The sequence below is a fragment of the Peromyscus maniculatus genome, chromosome 14, assembly GCF_049852395.1.
Source record: "Peromyscus maniculatus bairdii isolate BWxNUB_F1_BW_parent chromosome 14, HU_Pman_BW_mat_3.1, whole genome shotgun sequence".
NCBI classification, from domain to species: domain Eukaryota; kingdom Metazoa; phylum Chordata; class Mammalia; order Rodentia; family Cricetidae; genus Peromyscus; species Peromyscus maniculatus.
In genome coordinates, this window is record NC_134865.1 from 70,479,676 (window position 1) to 70,496,598 (window position 16,923).

Consider the following 16,923-nt stretch of genomic DNA (forward strand, 5'->3'; position numbering starts at 1 on the left):
GTGATGGGAGCCCCGTGCTTGTTCTCCCCTCGTGGCTTTGCAGAACAGTGAGAAATTTCCCATCGAAATGAAGGCATGCGTGAGGATGGGTGTGGCGTGCAGTTCAGACTCTAAAACCAGACAGAAAACTGCACAGATAAGCTATATGGATTAGAAACAGAATGGAGTGTCTCAGGACTCAGGAGACGACTCAGGTGGTAAACAGCCTACTGTGCCAGCCTAGACAGCTGAGTACAGTGCTCCTAACCCTAGGCAGGAACAGAGGGCTCCCCGAGCTTTGTGGCAAGCCAGCCTAGCTAGCTGGTGCGCTTCAGGTGCAGTGACAGGCCCTGTCTCAAGAGGTCAAGTGTCTCCCAGAGGATCCAAGTTTGGTTTCCAGCCCCTGTGTTGGGCAACTTAGAGCCTCCTGTTACTCCAGCGCCCGGGCACCTGATGCTCCCCTCTGGCCTCCACAAACACCTGGCATACAAACGCAGACACAATACACATTAAAACAGAGATTTATCAAGGAAGGTATCAACTTCTGGCCTCTGCACAGCACAGGCCTGCACCCACCACACACACACACACGCACGCACGCACGCACGCACGCACGCGCTCGCGACCTCTTCTATGGCTCAGTGCTTACACAACACGCAACGCTCATCTTCAATTGATGCAACTCAGTAATTTTTATTGCAACTGGAAGACGATACATCACAGAAACTTTATGGTAGGTCTGGGGAAGTGTTATTTACAATAAATGATGAAGTAGTTTGTCTTTGGCAATATGATTACACATGAAGAACGCAAAATGCTGTATGGATCCCTCCCAAGCAACACCACGTCCCCCGAGCTCGGCTGGTGGCGCCATCTCCACACTGCTGCTTTAGGCAGGGTGCAAGCACCACCGAACCTCACTTTCCTTCTCCCTTGTAATTCTCCCCTTCTGTTCATGATATTGGCAGTTTCATACAGAAATACAGAAAAAAAAAATTGGCTTCTGAAGAAATTATTACTCTTGTAAATTAATTTGGCCTTGTAGATCTGTTGGCCTGGAAAGGTCGAGTGACCCTAAGATTCAGCCACAAACCTCTCGGTCTTCTCACTGCGTTATCACTGTGGTTGTGTTTTCTGTAAAATTAAAACAAAACTCAGAAATGTTACAGAATCAGAGCACTAAGAAAATGTCCACGGAGCTGTTTCCCGGACACACACAGATACTTTTCCACCCCCGTGTTCACCATGGTGTACAGGCAGTGAGGACAGTGGTGTGGGACCAGCCAGCTATGGCCTTGGGTGGCTTCAACACACGGACTCGGGAAATGGTGAACGCATCCACAACAGGAAGTGTGCTGTTTCCTCGAACACAGGGGAAAGAGGGGGAAATCAGGTGTGAAAAGATAAAATACAATTTCTAGGTTTGACAGGATCACCATATCGAAGTCTTCTGAGAATCCAATATGGAGTATGGATTATTTGCAAAAGGGCAGAGAAGGCATGTTCTCCGCTTCTGCAAATGGAACAGTGGAGAAACACTGCCGTACAGATCTCACACCACGAGTCGAGATTTCAACACTAACAAGACAGGAAGGGTACTTGTGAGCATCCCACAGCAAATCAGAAATGATCACTCCACAGCGGTCTGATTCCAGAAGCTCGGCAGCACCATAGACATCCGTTTCGGCCATGAAAAGGTGGATCGCTTTTTTTTTTTTTTTAAAGTGGTGTTTTCCTTCCTTAATTTTTGGTCAGTGAAGCCAGCACTGGTTTGCTGAAGTGTGGAAGAGAGACCGAGTCACACCCATGATTCATGATAAAGCAACCGAGTGGACGAGTCTGTGCTTAATTCAAGAATAGCCAGCAGGGAGAGGACCCTGGGAGTTATAGCCACCATGGCCGGCGCGCTCTCAAACGAAGATGGGTTAACAGATGAATTCACAAAGGTGGGCAGGTCTATACAGAACACTGAATGCCGTGTGTAACTCCTCATGACATCCCAAGAAACAGGAACACCACACAATGTATATACTTTGATTTACACATTCCATTACAAAGGAAAAAAAAATTAAAAAAAAAAAAAAGAAGACACCATTACAATTCTGTAACTGTGTTAACTCCAATAGAAACCGAAGTCTAGTCCGACAGGTAACTAAAAAGGGTTTATCACGTAGGTTATATAGCAAAAGTGTTGATGTATATTATATATAGTAGTATAAATAATAAAAAAGTATTATTTAAATTAGATCACAGTGCTGCATCATGTGCCTAACAGTGTTTGATATAGTACTGGTGGGCTGGGATCTACAACACGAAGGACTGAACTGTCAACACTGGCAAGTCACAATCAAGAGGGGACATAGGTTCCAATGTTTTCTTTTGGTGGCAAATAATAATAATTAATAATAATAACAAAACAAAGCTTCTGAAGATGAAAGAAAAGGACTTCTCTATAGAAACAAAGAAATCAATTGCAACATCTGGGCAGCTGTGATCCACCAGAAAGAAATGAGTCCCAACCTGAATAAGGTTTGAAATGGGAAGAGAAATCGCACTAAATTCAGTCTAATCCTAGATATGGGAAAAACCTCCCACGCAGGTCACTTGTGCCTAACTCTGGCATCATGTCGTAGCCCTCCCACCCCACCCCGAGAGGCTGGAGGTCCCGGAGTGGCACCACTGAAACCCAAATTGGTGGCTTGGGGTGCTGAGCATGGGCCTGCTGTGTTGGACTCTTAGGCTGGGCACCAAAGCCATTCTCTCTTGCCTGGGCACCACTGAGTGCAATACTCCTTCTAGAATGTTCCGTGGTAGGAACCGCTCTGAACAGAAAGCACTAGACGTGCCGAAGGGCGCGACAAGAAAGAAAATCCATTCTTGGGAAAGGGCATCGACCCATTCCTCCTTAAAGACCCAGCCAAGAATGGAGACCTGCTGCTTCAGGTGTCCTGACCACGGTTTCCTTACACATGCGGGTTTGGTTCAGCTTTAATTTCAGAGAGCCAGCTTTATCAAAAGAACTCTTGAAAAATACACTGACTGGAGAGAGGAGGGAAGTAGGAGCTTATGATATTATCAGAAAGAAAAATCTATGATGCGAACCCTTTCCACAAAGTCCCGGAGAAAGACGACAACCCAGAGGAGGATAAAATGTCCATTTCACCTAAGAAAAGAAAGCCACTGTCTCTCCTCTTAAATGCGTCTGAGGGCCAACAGACAGCGGTCGCGACGCCACGGTGCCGATGTGTGTGTTCACTGCTGTTTCCAAAGCATCTGTAAATATTGCTAGAGTTCCCCGTCTCCCCCTCCCCCCCTGCCCCATGTGAGTACATGAGATCCTGGAACGACACATGAACCACAAAGAAGAACACCACACCCCTTTAACGATGCTCAGGTGGTCTGTCAGACTAATGGATACACAGGCTAGTTTGAAAGCTAAAAGAACACCTGACGATTGGGAAGGAAGTCCAAGACTAAAGTGAATTACACTTAAGCAAAATATTCTTTCACAAATAGGCTTGTGCTTAAATTCTCTACTGCTCTTGGGGGAGGGGAAAGAGAGGGTGCCTCTTGCCCCTTGGCTTGTTAAGGACACGGACAGCCTCATTCGGCAGACTTCGCTACAAACGTCCACATACACATTGATAACTTTGTTTTCGCCTCAACAGTCAAAATACAGAGTTAAACACAATTGAGCCATTGTTTTGGTTATGCATAATGTATATGCCTCCCAAAACAGAAGGAAAATAGAAAAAGTACCCTTACTAAAGTTTCCCCAACAAGTCTTCCAGAAAATTCCAACAAAGGCGCCAAGGGAGGCTCAGGAAAATAACACTTAGAAAGCTGCCCGATGAGGTATTTATGCAAAGAGTGGTTCTGGGGTTCAGAACACACTTGTAGAAGATAGTTTCCTAGATCTCCGCGAGATCAGAAAAGTAAATCACACACACACTGCATCTTGTTATCTCTGAAAGAGGCCTCTGCCCCTTCGGGAAAAGAAAACGAGGGGAGACAGCCCACGTGGGGGGTTTTCACTGGAAGAAGTCCCCTGCCAGAAACAGTGCCCAGCGAGCGAGTGAGTGAGCAAGCGAGCGAGCGAGCGCTTACCTTCACCTTCAGGAGAGGTCTGAGTCTCACCATCTTGGGGGTTGGGAGGGTGGTCTTTTGGACTTGGTTAGGTGACAACAGAAATCTAAGTGTGGCTCAGGTTCCAGAGCTGTGGATGGCTTATAGGGTGTCAGAGGTTTGTGGACAAAGAGGGATCAGAGCACTGGAAAAAAACCACACCTGCCCTCTCATCTAACCCTGAATCCCCATGTTGAGAGGGCAGGCTCAGGGACAGACAGGTGGGGGTAAATCTAGTCTGCCCTAAAGTGGGGGGTCCTCCCCACCCCACCCCTCCTCCTTTCTGAAGCTGCCTTCAGGTTAGGTAGGGAGAAATGCACCAGATAACACATCTTTCCTCCCAGGCTGATGCAGTTGCCATGGTACCTGGTTCAGACAGGTGGACATAGCTTTAAAAAGGCCCATGACTGCCCTGTTTCAAAAGTCCAAGGTCACCTCAGTTTTCTCCCTCTCCCAAACATCTGACCCTGAGCCATGGTAGTGTTTTCGTTTTTTAATAGTTCCATTTGGATGGAAGGCCATATTGTTTTAGGGATTTCTCTTTAGACCTCAAGGAAAAACACTTTCTTGGCAAAGGTAACTGGAGTTTCTGGCTTGTGTGACATGGTCTGGTTGTTATTCAGCTCTCACTGTCTAGGTGGTCTTAGTCCCAGGGCGGTTACTGCTGAAGAGGCAGAGAGGGCCAGCCCCCTTCTCACTGCGAAATCTCACTGTCCCCGTAAGACATGGAGGGCGGGCCCATCCAAGCCCATTATCACTTACTTCCTCCTACCCATGTACCCTATCTCTTACCCTCACCCAATAAGGCCCATTAGCATGTTTCCCCTTCTTCTGGTGAATTTGCATAATTATTCACTGCCTTTTTCCTAGAACCAAATCACGGTAATGATTTTTCTCAAGTAAGCGTCCCATAATTCTCTTGATTCTATCATACACACTAAGTTTGCCCTCGAATTATTGCGTCATGTTAAACACATACAGACAAAGGGAAGGACACACTCTTCAGTAGAGAATCAGAGGGGGTCGGGGCTGAGTGTGGACAAGGCAGTATAGAGCTCAACCATCCAAGCCCTACCAGAGTATGAAGATAATTTATATTGCAGAGTAAGTTCCCCAACAGTCAGAGTTTGTCCCTGAAGAAGGTTAAACCTTAAACACCTGCTTCAAAAAACCAAAACAAAATAACAACAAAAAAAAAAGAAAGAAAAAAAGAAAAGAAAAAAAAAGGAAAAGAAAAAAAAAGAACAAAAGAACCTCTAAGCCTAAGGGCTTAAAAATTAGAGGCATAGCCTTCTCTCTATTTTCTATATTTATATGAAAATAATTCATGCTTCATGCTAAATACATTATTTACCTTACAAGAACTTTGTTATTTTTTAATAAAAAAAAGTTTGTTTTTGTAATTTTTTTTTTCCTTTTTCTTTTTTTTTTCTTTTCTTCAAAGGAATCCATGCATCGTGGATCAGAAATTTCTGCTGGCTACACTGGCTGAATGTGAAAATCACTGATTTTTTTTTTTTATGTTTTTTATTTTTATTTTTCTTGCAAAAAATGAATCCTGACATTAATTGCAAACCCTTTTTTGAGGGCAATATAGGAGTTGTATTGTTTGCCATGATTTTGCTGTTCGTGTCCATCAATGCTTCTTTAACTTCTTAAAAAGACACCACAATACTAATGGCAGTTTCTGCAGCACCCCTCCCCCCGCCCCCCAGCTTGGATCAGATTGTTGTGATGGGAAAGAATCTATACCATTTTTGCTTTCTTAACAGCTACTGTCATGTCTTGGGAATGATTGCTTTTCACTGGGGCAGTTAAAAGGACAGAGCCTGTTTTCTGCATCATCTGTAAGTCTCATGTGTGTGCATGTGTGCGCGTGTGCGTGTGTGCATGCTCAGGGCCAACCTTCAGGCTTATGGCTTTTGGAAAGTCTTAATATAGAGCAGAATTGAGCGGTGAGCAATGGCTCTAAGGATTCTCCCTGTCCCTCCTTAGTTACTGACACCCGATGTACACCAACAGTCTGGCAGTCGGCTTGTGAGACGGACCAGGTTCTAGCTTAAGCAGCACAGAGGACTGGCAGCCGAGCCCTGGGCTTGCTATATGGCAATGCCGTTGGTGTTTCTGGCACAGGAGGACACCAGGGCCAGAGCATGGTGTTACCCTTAGAGTAACTGTCCCAAGGGGGGCACGGGGCTCTTCAGCCTCTGCAATTGCTCCCCAGTTCCATTCCGAACACAACTGACCTTTTAAACCTAAGGGTTGGCCTGAGTGTGATCATTCTGCACGTGTGCCTCCTAGGTGGCGCAGGAGTGTTCCTGTGACATTAATGTTGACATCCCCCTGTGGGTTCAGCCACAGGCTTCTGACAGGCTGCAGGAAGCAATGGTTAATTTTGGCTTTTTTTTTTTTCCTTTCGGTTTTTTTTTTTGTCTTCAGATAAAGAAAAGCTTTTGTAAAACGGCTGAGTGTCAATATGAGTTCTATGGCTTCAATCTCCTTTAAACATAAAATTCTTAAGGGTCCCAAAACAAAGGAGTGGGGGGCAAATTAACAAAGAAAAAAAAGAAAGAAAGAAAAGAAAACCAAACCAACAAAAAGGAAAAAAAGAAAAAGAAAAAAAATTGCTGATATTGCCACAAATCATTAGAAATCTCCTGACATGCTGAAACCAAATGGCCGTAAGTTCAAAACAAATCAGAGACTTGTTTCAATTTTTTGTGGTTTCCTTTTGCTCTTTCTGCCCCTTGGCCGTCCGATTGGTGATGTTGTTCAAACAGGACCGGATCCCTGCCAAGTGCAGCAGCGAACCGGCCGCCTCTTTCATCTCCTCATCGTCGCTCTCGGGGGGTTTTTCTGTGCGTCTCTTTTTGAGGGGCAGGGTGTCACTGGGGACCTTCCTGGCCTTGGCGAAGTGCTGTCGCTTCTTGTGCTGGGACGCATAGCCGCTGTCCCCCAGGGCATCCTTGGCCTCCTTCTGGCTGGGTTTCCTGTCGTCCTCCTCCGTCTCGCTGTGGCTCTCGTGGCTCTGGAAGCTTCCCTCACTGCCCTCCTGGCTCCCCTTCGTGGCAAACTCGTAGTGGTCATCAGCTGAGGAGGAGGAGGAGGAGGAAGAGGAGGAGGAGGAGACGGAGTCGCTGGCGGGAGACGTGCTTCGAGCATTGGAGGACTTGGCACTGCTGTAGTTGTGATCCTCCTTGGGATCGCCACTGACCACCGGGGAGCCACAGGGCGGCTCACTCTCAGTCCGCACCCGGCAACTGGTGATGCTACTCCTGCAGATGGAGAGGAAACGACACATTACATCTTCCCCGGGGAAGACTCGGGGTAGCTGGGCTCCTGCAAAACATGGCTAACAGGTGCGTGAGCTCCGCCGTTCAGCCCTGATCCCCACCCTTGTCTTTCCTGCCTATCCCTCCCCACCTCCTCACCCCCTCACCCTCCCACCCCACCCCCGCTGACACTTTCACTTAACCCAGGAGTCCGAGTTGTCAAAACAATACTTTGAGGTGATGACAGAGGGCAGAGGAATCTTTCTTTTACACACTAGCCCCAGCCCCATGGAGTAAGACACCACCAGCCGATGCTTGCTGGCCTCGTCTCTTCTGGAACTGCTGCATGAGGTGGCATTCGTCATGAGGCTAAACATAACACGCAGCAGAGCCCTGCCCTGTGGTGACAGCGACTCACTCAGGCATCCTCTCTCCCATTCAATCTGCTGGCATTCGCTGAGCATGTAAGAGAGGGGACCCAGGGGAGCTGTTAATGGAGATCCCGGCATCTAACAGAACATAAGTCAGGGCTGGTTCGCGGAGGAGAGGGCGGTAAGTTACTGTGTCTTGAGCTCCCCACCAACAGATGCCCTGCGGAGCCCACAGCCTGGTTTAACTCCATCAAGTAGACCGTAGCCTCCTTATTTCACACGGGTCAGAGGTGAGTGCTACAAAGTTTGGCGACTTACGAAAGCCACACGGTAAGACAGAGTCGGGATTGAAACCAAAATAGAAGAGCTCAGCTAACATCACTTGGAGCAGCTTTCTCCCTCAATTCCCTGTACCACGGCTCCCGGTTAGAACATCTCATCAGCTCTCCCAGCACCCACCAAGCCCTGGGTCACGTTTGGGGTTGTGTATCTTTATGTGTGGGAGGCCACTGGCCACTTTATGTCTCCTCCCTGGGAGGCAGGGAGAGGGACTGTCCTGTTGCCTTCCTGACGTGTCTGGCACACAGCAGATGCTCAGGGTAGGTGGAAGTATGAGGGAGGCATGGGTGACTTATAGTCAAAGGGAGAAGGAACAGGGATGGGTGCTCAGGGAACATTCTGGCAAAAAAAAAAAAAAAAAGGTATGATGAGATGGTGCACCAGGCTGGCTCAGAGATTCTCCGGGGTCGCTCACTGTCATTTCCTAACTCTCCTCTCCTGCCAAGGGGACCACTTCCCAGGGTGCATCTCCTGGAGAGTTTCGTTTGCCTGTCAGAAGGGTTATAGGACCCAGCGCAGAGATGAGAGGTCCTAGGAGAGGAATCCGTCAGGGGCTTGCTTCAGGCCCACCTCACCCCCTCCCCGGCACCCTGGAGATTCCCTTTCTTGGCTGTGCACTGGCGCAGGAGCATTGCTGGCAGAGACTACTGGAGAGTGTTAGCAAGCATACATGGTAAGTGGGATTAGTTGTGTAGTTAGCTCTCAATAGTTATCCAAAGCAGGTAAAAAACCCAGATCTCATATATGTTTTCCCGGGTTTTTTGTTGTTGAGCATAGATACTGTGAAACAAAAACCAAAATTCTATTAAATATGAAACAGTTTCTTAGGGAACCCAAATACATTTGGACAAGGGAACTGGGCTATGGTTGGCTTTTAACAAATCAATTCCATTATGAACCCTTCTTTAAAAAAAGTTCAGTGTGTGTGTGTGTGTGTGTGTGTGTGTGTGTGTGTGTGTGTGTACAAATGTGGAGGTCAGAGGGCAACGTTATGGAGACCTTCTGTCTCTTTTGCTTTGTATGGTTTCTGGGGATTACGCTGGGGTTGTCAGGCTTATTGAGCACGTACCTTTATCTGCTCAGCCATCTCCCAGTCCCAAATCCTTACGTTTTACAGTAACCCGGGACTTACGGACTCAGTAGCAGAGGTCAGCAGAGTGTGGCCCTTAGCTGAGCAAACACCAGGAGGGAGAAAACCAGGAGCCCGGGCAGGAGTAGCGCAAGGACCCATGACTTACTGTATGGTGATATTTTATTTGTACTGAAATGTGATTTTAATTGTATGTTAATAAATAAAGTTGCCCTGGGGTCAGAGCTATTAGAGCCATAGCAAGAGCGTGGTGGTTAGAAGAGCTAGGTAGATTTCTGTGTGTTCAGGGATACAGCCAGTATTGGAGACATACACCTTTAAGACCTGGAGGGCGGTACTTACAGGCAGTGACGAGGCAGTCATGTGGTTGGGTTTACAACCAATGAGAAGGCAGAACAGAAAGACTATTTAAAAGACAGACAAACAGGAAGAAGCTCTCTCTCGGAGAAGCTAGGAGCACTGCAGGAGGTAAGATTTTTAGCTCTGAGCTCTGACCTCTTGGCTTTCTCTTTTACATTGGCTCTGTGTTTCTTATTTTAATAAGACGATTGGTTACATCTACATTACTGTCTAGTTTAGTGGGTCTGGTTAAGGGGCCATGTTCGGTGTGTTTCCCCCCCCCCCCCTTTTTTCCTTGTAGGTATGCTTTCTTTTTAATGAAAAGTTTGAAGGTGGATGGGAAAATGTCAGAAAGGAAGCCATGAAAGACAGACTTCAAACCTGATAACTTAGTGTTTTAAGTGGACACCCTCTTCTGAAGGAGAACCCATGTAGATAAGGAGAGCAGAAAGGGGGTATTCTATGGTCCTGGATCCTATGCTCTGGAGGGGACTACCTAGAACAGCTGACCTATGGCAGTGGGTCTGTATCACCCAGTTCAGCCTTCTACAGATAAACAAAATCGCAAAGAATCCCAAGACCCCTCCCATAACTGAGTACTAGTCTTGCTAGTACTCAAACCTAGATGGTTCAGGTGGGGCAGTGGTGGCGCATTCCTTTAATCAGAGCACTCGGGAAGCAGAGGTAGGTGGATGGATCGCTGTGAGTTCAAGGCCAGCCTGGTCTACAGAGTGAGTTCTAGGACAGCCGGTTCTACACAGAGAATCCCTGTCATGAAAACAAACAAACAAACCCAAAACTAGATGGTTCAACTGGAACTTAAAACACCTCCCCAAAGTCCCCTGAAGGATGTGTACTGTGCAGACAGGGAACCAGTACAAACGCCTGCCAGGAACCTCTGGCTGAAGGCTGGCATACTGGTGCACCTTTAGGGCGTGAGAACTGGAAGATAGCCGGATCTCATTCGTACTTAATGAAATTAACTTTCTCTAAGATTTCAGCACGGGTTTATAATCCATAAACTACACACCAAACTCTGCTGGGAGTGACAAGCTCCTTCGATTATTAATAACCTGGTGCAAAGTGACTCACGGTGGCGTAGGCCAGCTGCACGGAGCTGGCGCCAAAGGCCTCCTGCTGCAGGGGGTTGTCACTACAGGACACCAAATGCTTAAAAGAAAGCAGCCATCCTGAACTTGTTGGAAGGTGTATTTCTAACTACCGTCTCCGCCCCCAAGCCAAAACCCAAACCCCGAACCATTCATTCCAGTTAACATTTGATACAGTTGAAATGCCTGCAGTTTCTCAGCATTAGCTGAATTTTGAGTCGTGATCTTCACAGTGACCACAGAGTAGTATACGTAAAAGTCACTTGACTTTCCCAGGCCCTGAAGAGTTTAAACCATAGGCCCAACAAAGCCATGTACTCTCAATCTCAAACCTGCAAGCTTGTCCACCTTTTTCAAACTCCATGGGAAATAAAAGAAGTGAGATCTCACAGTAGCTCAAGCCAAAAATGATCAGTATTTGTAACCAAGAAGCCGAGGTGCAGGCCTATGCTGATTACCGCTTTCCTTACAGTTAATGCTTGTTCCATCCTACTTAAATGGCATAGGTTACTTCAATGGTTCTCAACCTGTGGGTCACAACACCTTTGAAAGTCCCCAAAGACCATCAGAAAACATAGACATTTACAGTAGAAAAATTATAGCCGTGAAGTAGCAATGAAAATAATTTCATGATTTGGGGGAGTCACCACAACATGGAGAACTGTATTAAGGGGTCACAGCATTAGGAAGGTTGAGAACCACTGAGATACCTGGTACCCATGGGTTCTCCATGGAATGAACAGTTTTAAACCTACTGGCTGTCATTTGGAAGAGCTGGTGCGCTAGGCATTAACCTGAAGACTCTGACCTCTTGCCAAGTGTGAAAAGCAGACAGAATTATTAATGTAAGGGTCACAGAAGTGGGGGCCCCCGAGACACTGCAATGCTTTTCCACCAAAACAACCACAAGCAGAGAGATAGGGCCGGGAGAGAGGCTTGTACTGGACCAGGTGGCGAGGGAGATACGTTTAGAAACAGCTTCCCTGACTACAATACGGATGACTTCAGATACAGTAGAGCAACGGTTTTTAAAGGCATTCTGAGTTCACTAGGAAATATGGGGAGGGTCGTGCAAAGTCGACAGCCTGAGTTTTATCCCCAGAACCCTGGGGATTGAAAGAACCAGAGCTGTCCTCTGATCCCTGAATGGGAACCATACACATGCACACTCATCATCACACACATTTGAAAAAATAACACATGAAACAAGGGGCAATCTTAGTGACCCACAAAGACAAACACGTACCCGCCCATCCCAACCTATAATTTTAAAAATAACTTGAAATGTGAGCAACGGGTGAATCAGGAAGCCAGGCTTTCCCTGGAACAAATATCTACCCCAGGACTGGGGCAAAAGCCCAGACCCGCGGAGGGGGAAAGAGAAGCCGGGATGGGAAACTGATTTTGTCAGCTTCATGGGTTTTATGGTGGCTCCAAGGGAGTTAAAGTGGACTCAAGCCCATCATTCCCGCAGGCTTCCACAAGTTTGAAAAAGCAAATCTTCTCTGGAAGAGTGCACTTCAAATCCAACCACAGAGAATTCCAACTAATTAGCGTGCACAGAACCTAGGTTCATATTTTAAAAACCATTAAGCACAAGGGAAATGCAATATTATAAGCGAGAGACAGCAGAGAAACAACTGCAGAACTCTAACTGTAGAGAGTGCTGAGCTGAGGGTATGAGGTTACTATTTCAAATTAACAAAAGAAGAGCCAGAGGAGGTCACCAGTCCTGTAACCCTGGTGTCAGGGGGCTGAGACCGAGTGCAGTGAGCTCCTGGACAGCCGGGGCTATGCACAAGACCGTCTCTTATGGACTGAAAAATAAATGATACAATATGGAGCCGAGTGTGGCTAAGAGGTGGGAGGCACGGTGAGAGGGCTGGACTGAGTGTAAACACTGGGCACTGGTGCTGAGGAGAAGGCTAAGTCACAAGGGCGTGTTCAACACCTATGCAGAAGCTGGGAGCTAGGAATCTGTCTGTAATCCCAGTGCTGGGGGCAGGGGTGGACATGGGAGGATCCCCAGGGCTTCCTAAACAGTCTAGCCCAACCCATGAGCTCCAGGCTCCAAAATACCTGTGTGTGCTGGCACACGCCTACAATCCTAGCTCTTGTGTAGATACAAAGAGGTCAGGAGTTCAAGGTCATCTTTACCTACCTACATAGAGATCTCAAGGTCAACCTTTGCTGTGAGACTATGCCTTAAACAAACAAACACAAGAAATTTTCACATAAATTGAGCTGGAATTTTAGAGGGCTAAGAAAGCACTAGAAGATGTAATACCAAAATTAACAGCTGAGAATTTTCTAAATCAGAAAGAAGGTACCTGTTTTTGGACTCAAAAAGCCAACACATGCTATCAGGATAAACAATGAAATACACACCTACCTACCACCATCAAAAAAGAAAAAAAAAGGTAAGGCAAGAAACAAACAATATAGGTCACAAAAAAAATCCCCAAAGAAATCAACTAACTAACCAACACAACCTAACCAGTTAGCCAAAACCAGAAAGGATAGCTAGACACAAACAACACAACCTAACCAATCAGCCAAAACCCCAAAGCTCAGCACAGCAACGCATCCTGGCAGTGCCAGCTCCTCAGCAGGACAAGGCAGGACGACTGCTGGCCGTTTCCAGACTCCAGACTGGGCAAAGATGAGATAGAAAACACCCGCCAGTCTAGACCTTCAGACCAGAGATAGACACAAGTTCACGGCATTAACCACAGGCTCCAGGAACTTCCTAAGAACATTATTTGGGAAACATGTACATGATCTAAAATGGAAGGTCTGGTATGTAGGAAGAAATGACTAGCAAAGAAGATGTAAGCAAATCGGGACTGAATTGCGCAATGATGATCGATGGACTTCAGAACAAACCAAAGCAAAACAGAGGTGGCAATGATACTAATGATACAGCGCTCGAGAGGCGCCCCGTGGGTGAGGGAGACACGTACGCCGTGCAGACACGGGCAGTTGTGTGGAGTGAGCAGTGGGAAGTCATTCACGCCATGTAGACACAGGTCCACGTGGAGAGTTTATTTTAATAGAGAGAAAGAGAGGGAAGGAGGAAAAGAGGAAGGAAGAGAAAAGAAGGGAAAGAGGGAACGTGGAGGTGTACACACCTCATGGCGAGAAAGGGAGGAAGGGGAAGAGGAAGAAAGGAGGGGTTGTTCCTTAAAGAAGGCTTTACATCAGGGCGCAGGGCGGGTCCCCAAGGGGCGGGCCAGAGTGCCATCAGAGGCCAAGTATTGGGCAAATTAATTTATCATTTGGGAGGTGCCCAGAACTGAAGTGGAAACATTCGAAAGGCTTGGTATTGATCGGAAGGTTAAAGATATTGATCAACCATTCTAAGATATGCTTGTCAAAAGTTTTAGGACTGACAATAAAACAGGAACATGACGAGTAACTTCCAGTCCAGCTAACAGGAGGGGATGGAGTGAGAAGTGGGAGAAGTCAACTTATATAATGCTCAGAAGGGTCTAGAAACTGGGGATAAACACGGGTTTGTGTAAAATTAGACACGGATTCAAGTATGTTAATAAGAATGGGCTGAAAACCCCAACCTGAAAGGCACACAGTAGTATGGATTAAAGAAATACGCTGTTTAGAAAAGGTGAACTCAAAGCAAAAGGACAGAGAAAAGCCAAGGGCACAGAGGCGCTGTGTCAGGCTGCGGAAGTGCTGGGGTGCTGTCCTTTTTTTAAATGGTTGCTGCCTTTTAGGCCACAGCAGTCTGAATCAGCAACCGCAGCTCTGCCGCTCCCCGCAGCGGAACCTTGCAGCCAGAGGGAAGTCCGTTCCCTCCGCTCCAACTCTGTTCCCTCCGCTCCAACTCTGTTCCCTCCGCTCCAACTCTTGCAAAGCTACGAAGGGAACTTAACTAAACCTCTCTCCCTCTAAAGAACTCAAGATTCAAAGGTTAAGACGGAATTCTGCTCTTCAGAGAGGCTGAATAGCAAGTACCTAACCTCCTCTCCTTGCTCGAATCCCCCAAAAAGCCCTGTGCGTCTCCTCGGCCCTCCTTACAAACCCTTTCTCACCTGGCTCCTCCCTACCACTTCCTGTCAGCTGGTTGCTGACTGAGCCTCCAGACGGCAGGTGAATTTTATTTAATCAAACACATCTTTGCATCATTGAACAAACGCTCCAGAGCATAAACAAAAGTAACACACCTTGAAATAATATTCTACAACACTGTGTCATGCTGCGGAAGTGCTGCATCATGCTATGGGAGCGCTGTGTAAGATGCAGTCATAACCTACAAATGTTTGAGTCGCCAGGGAGATCAAACTGTTCTCACCACAAATGCTTCCAAAAAGATAGCTTCAAAATACATCTCCTACAGCCAGAGTGCTACAAGAAAGAGCCAAACCCACGGTGCGATGGGGTTTAATATGTTACTCTTGGTGACAATCAGGCAATCACACATCACTCACACATTCTCTCTCTCTCTCTCTCTCTCTCTCTCTCTCTCTCTCTCTCTCTCTCTCTCTCTCTCTCTCTCTCTCACACACACACACACACACACACACATATCACACACACGGTTATTGTGTAGACTGGACCTAACACATGCACAAATACATAAATAATGGAAAAGACACTTTTTTTAAAAAGCACATGTGGAACACTTTTAAAAAATTGATTTGTACTGTATATTATCTATCTATACTTACTTGGTCATATATATATAAGGGCATTCAGACTAGGCCTAAATACATCAAATTCCAAAGAAGTCTCACATTACCATGCATCCAAGTTCATGGTGAATGTTAAAGTGGAAACTAAAAATTAAGAAACTCCTCCTCCTCCCTTGGTTTGGAAAGTCACATATATACCTCTAAAAATATGTATGGGTCAAAGAAGAAATCAAAGTGGAAATTAGAAAATACTTAATGTTGAATAATAACGAGAATAAAATCCAGCAAGATTTGTGAGATTCAACAAGGCTGTAGTTTGAAGGAAATTAAAATGTTAAACTTTGTAGGAAAAGATTTTTTAAAAAGGTATGCAATCCATACAAAGAAAACCAGAAGGGAGAAAGAAAGGGAAGTAAATAGCAGAAGTCAGTGACAGGCTGGTTAGGAGGCTCCACTGTCAAGGCACCGTGGGCTGCTCTTGCAGAAGAACCAAGTTCCATCCCCAGCACCCACACATCGGCTCACAACCACCTGTAACTTCAGCTCCAGAGGACCGGATGACCTCTTCTGGTCTCTGGGCAACCACACTCACATAATGACACACGTATATAAATAAAAATATTCTTTTTAAACAGTCAATGAAAACAGGACTAATCAAATAAAATGATACTTTGGGAGAAAAAAAATGACAAGGTCAAGCAAGCAGAAAGAGAAGATACAAATGAAATAAAAAAGAATATAGCTATAAAGGGTATTTTAAAAGATAGTAAATACTGAGAAAAACTTGATGCCAAGATACTTGAACACTCAGGTGAAATGGACAGATTCTCAGAGTCACCAAATTAGCTTCACAGGAAATGCCAAACCCAACTTACCCTACAATCACTACACAGATTAAACTGCTGACTAGCCATCCTGTAAGGATGACTCCGGCACCACACTGTTCTGCAAGTGAGTTCCATCAACTATCAGGCAATAAAGACATTAGATTTCATATAGGAAAGGATGCGAAGTGATTAATGAGAATGAATACTCAATTAATTTACAAGGCTAACATAATCTTGACACCCAAACCAGATAAGGACAGCACTAGATACAGGCTGCATAGACAATCCCCGTATCTAAGATCCCGGCTCATCAACTCCAGCAATAAAAACACAATGTGTCAAACGTAATAAGCGTTGAGAAAGTGTTGTTCAGAACTGGCAAATTTATTATTACAATTCACCACAGTAAAGAAAAATTAAAAGAAAAACTTTATTGAGTTTAAGGTGATGTAATCTTTTTCTTTAAAAAAATAGAATTCAATGATCAGTAATGATAAAATACAGCAAGGTAGGATTGGGTAGAAATTTGTTATTATGATAACATATACTTGATTTTCTTTTCTTTTTATTTTGAAAAAAAAAAAAAATCTCACTATGTAGACGAGGCTTGCTTTTCTGTCTCTGCCTACAGAGTGCTGGGGTTAAAGGTGAGTGCCACCATACCCAACTCTTCCAAAAAATTTAGTATCAAGGGCTGGTGAGATGAATCCAAATGCCTTGTTAAAAATGTGGGATGGGATGGAGAGATGGCTCAGAAGTAAGAGCACTGGCTGTTCTTCCAGAGGTCCTGAGTTCAACTCCCAGCAACCACATGGCAGCT

The 16,923-nt window shown here is 45.8% G+C and overlaps 1 protein-coding gene across 12 annotated transcripts in view; it reads right to left on the minus strand.

Annotated features, from left to right (window-relative positions):
* Nucleotides 1-647: 647 nt before the first annotated feature.
* The window catches only part of Foxn3 (forkhead box N3), a 389,572-nt gene continuing 373,296 nt past the window's right edge, over nt 648-16,923 (minus strand). For all 12 annotated transcript variants that reach the window (XM_042261033.2, XM_076551210.1, XM_016005406.3 and 9 more), the window contains one exon: nt 648-7,379. In XM_042261033.2, coding sequence (XP_042116967.2) covers nt 6,815-7,379 — 565 coding nt within the window. In that variant the 3' untranslated portion in view covers nt 648-6,814. The remainder of the gene's footprint in view (nt 7,380-16,923) is intronic.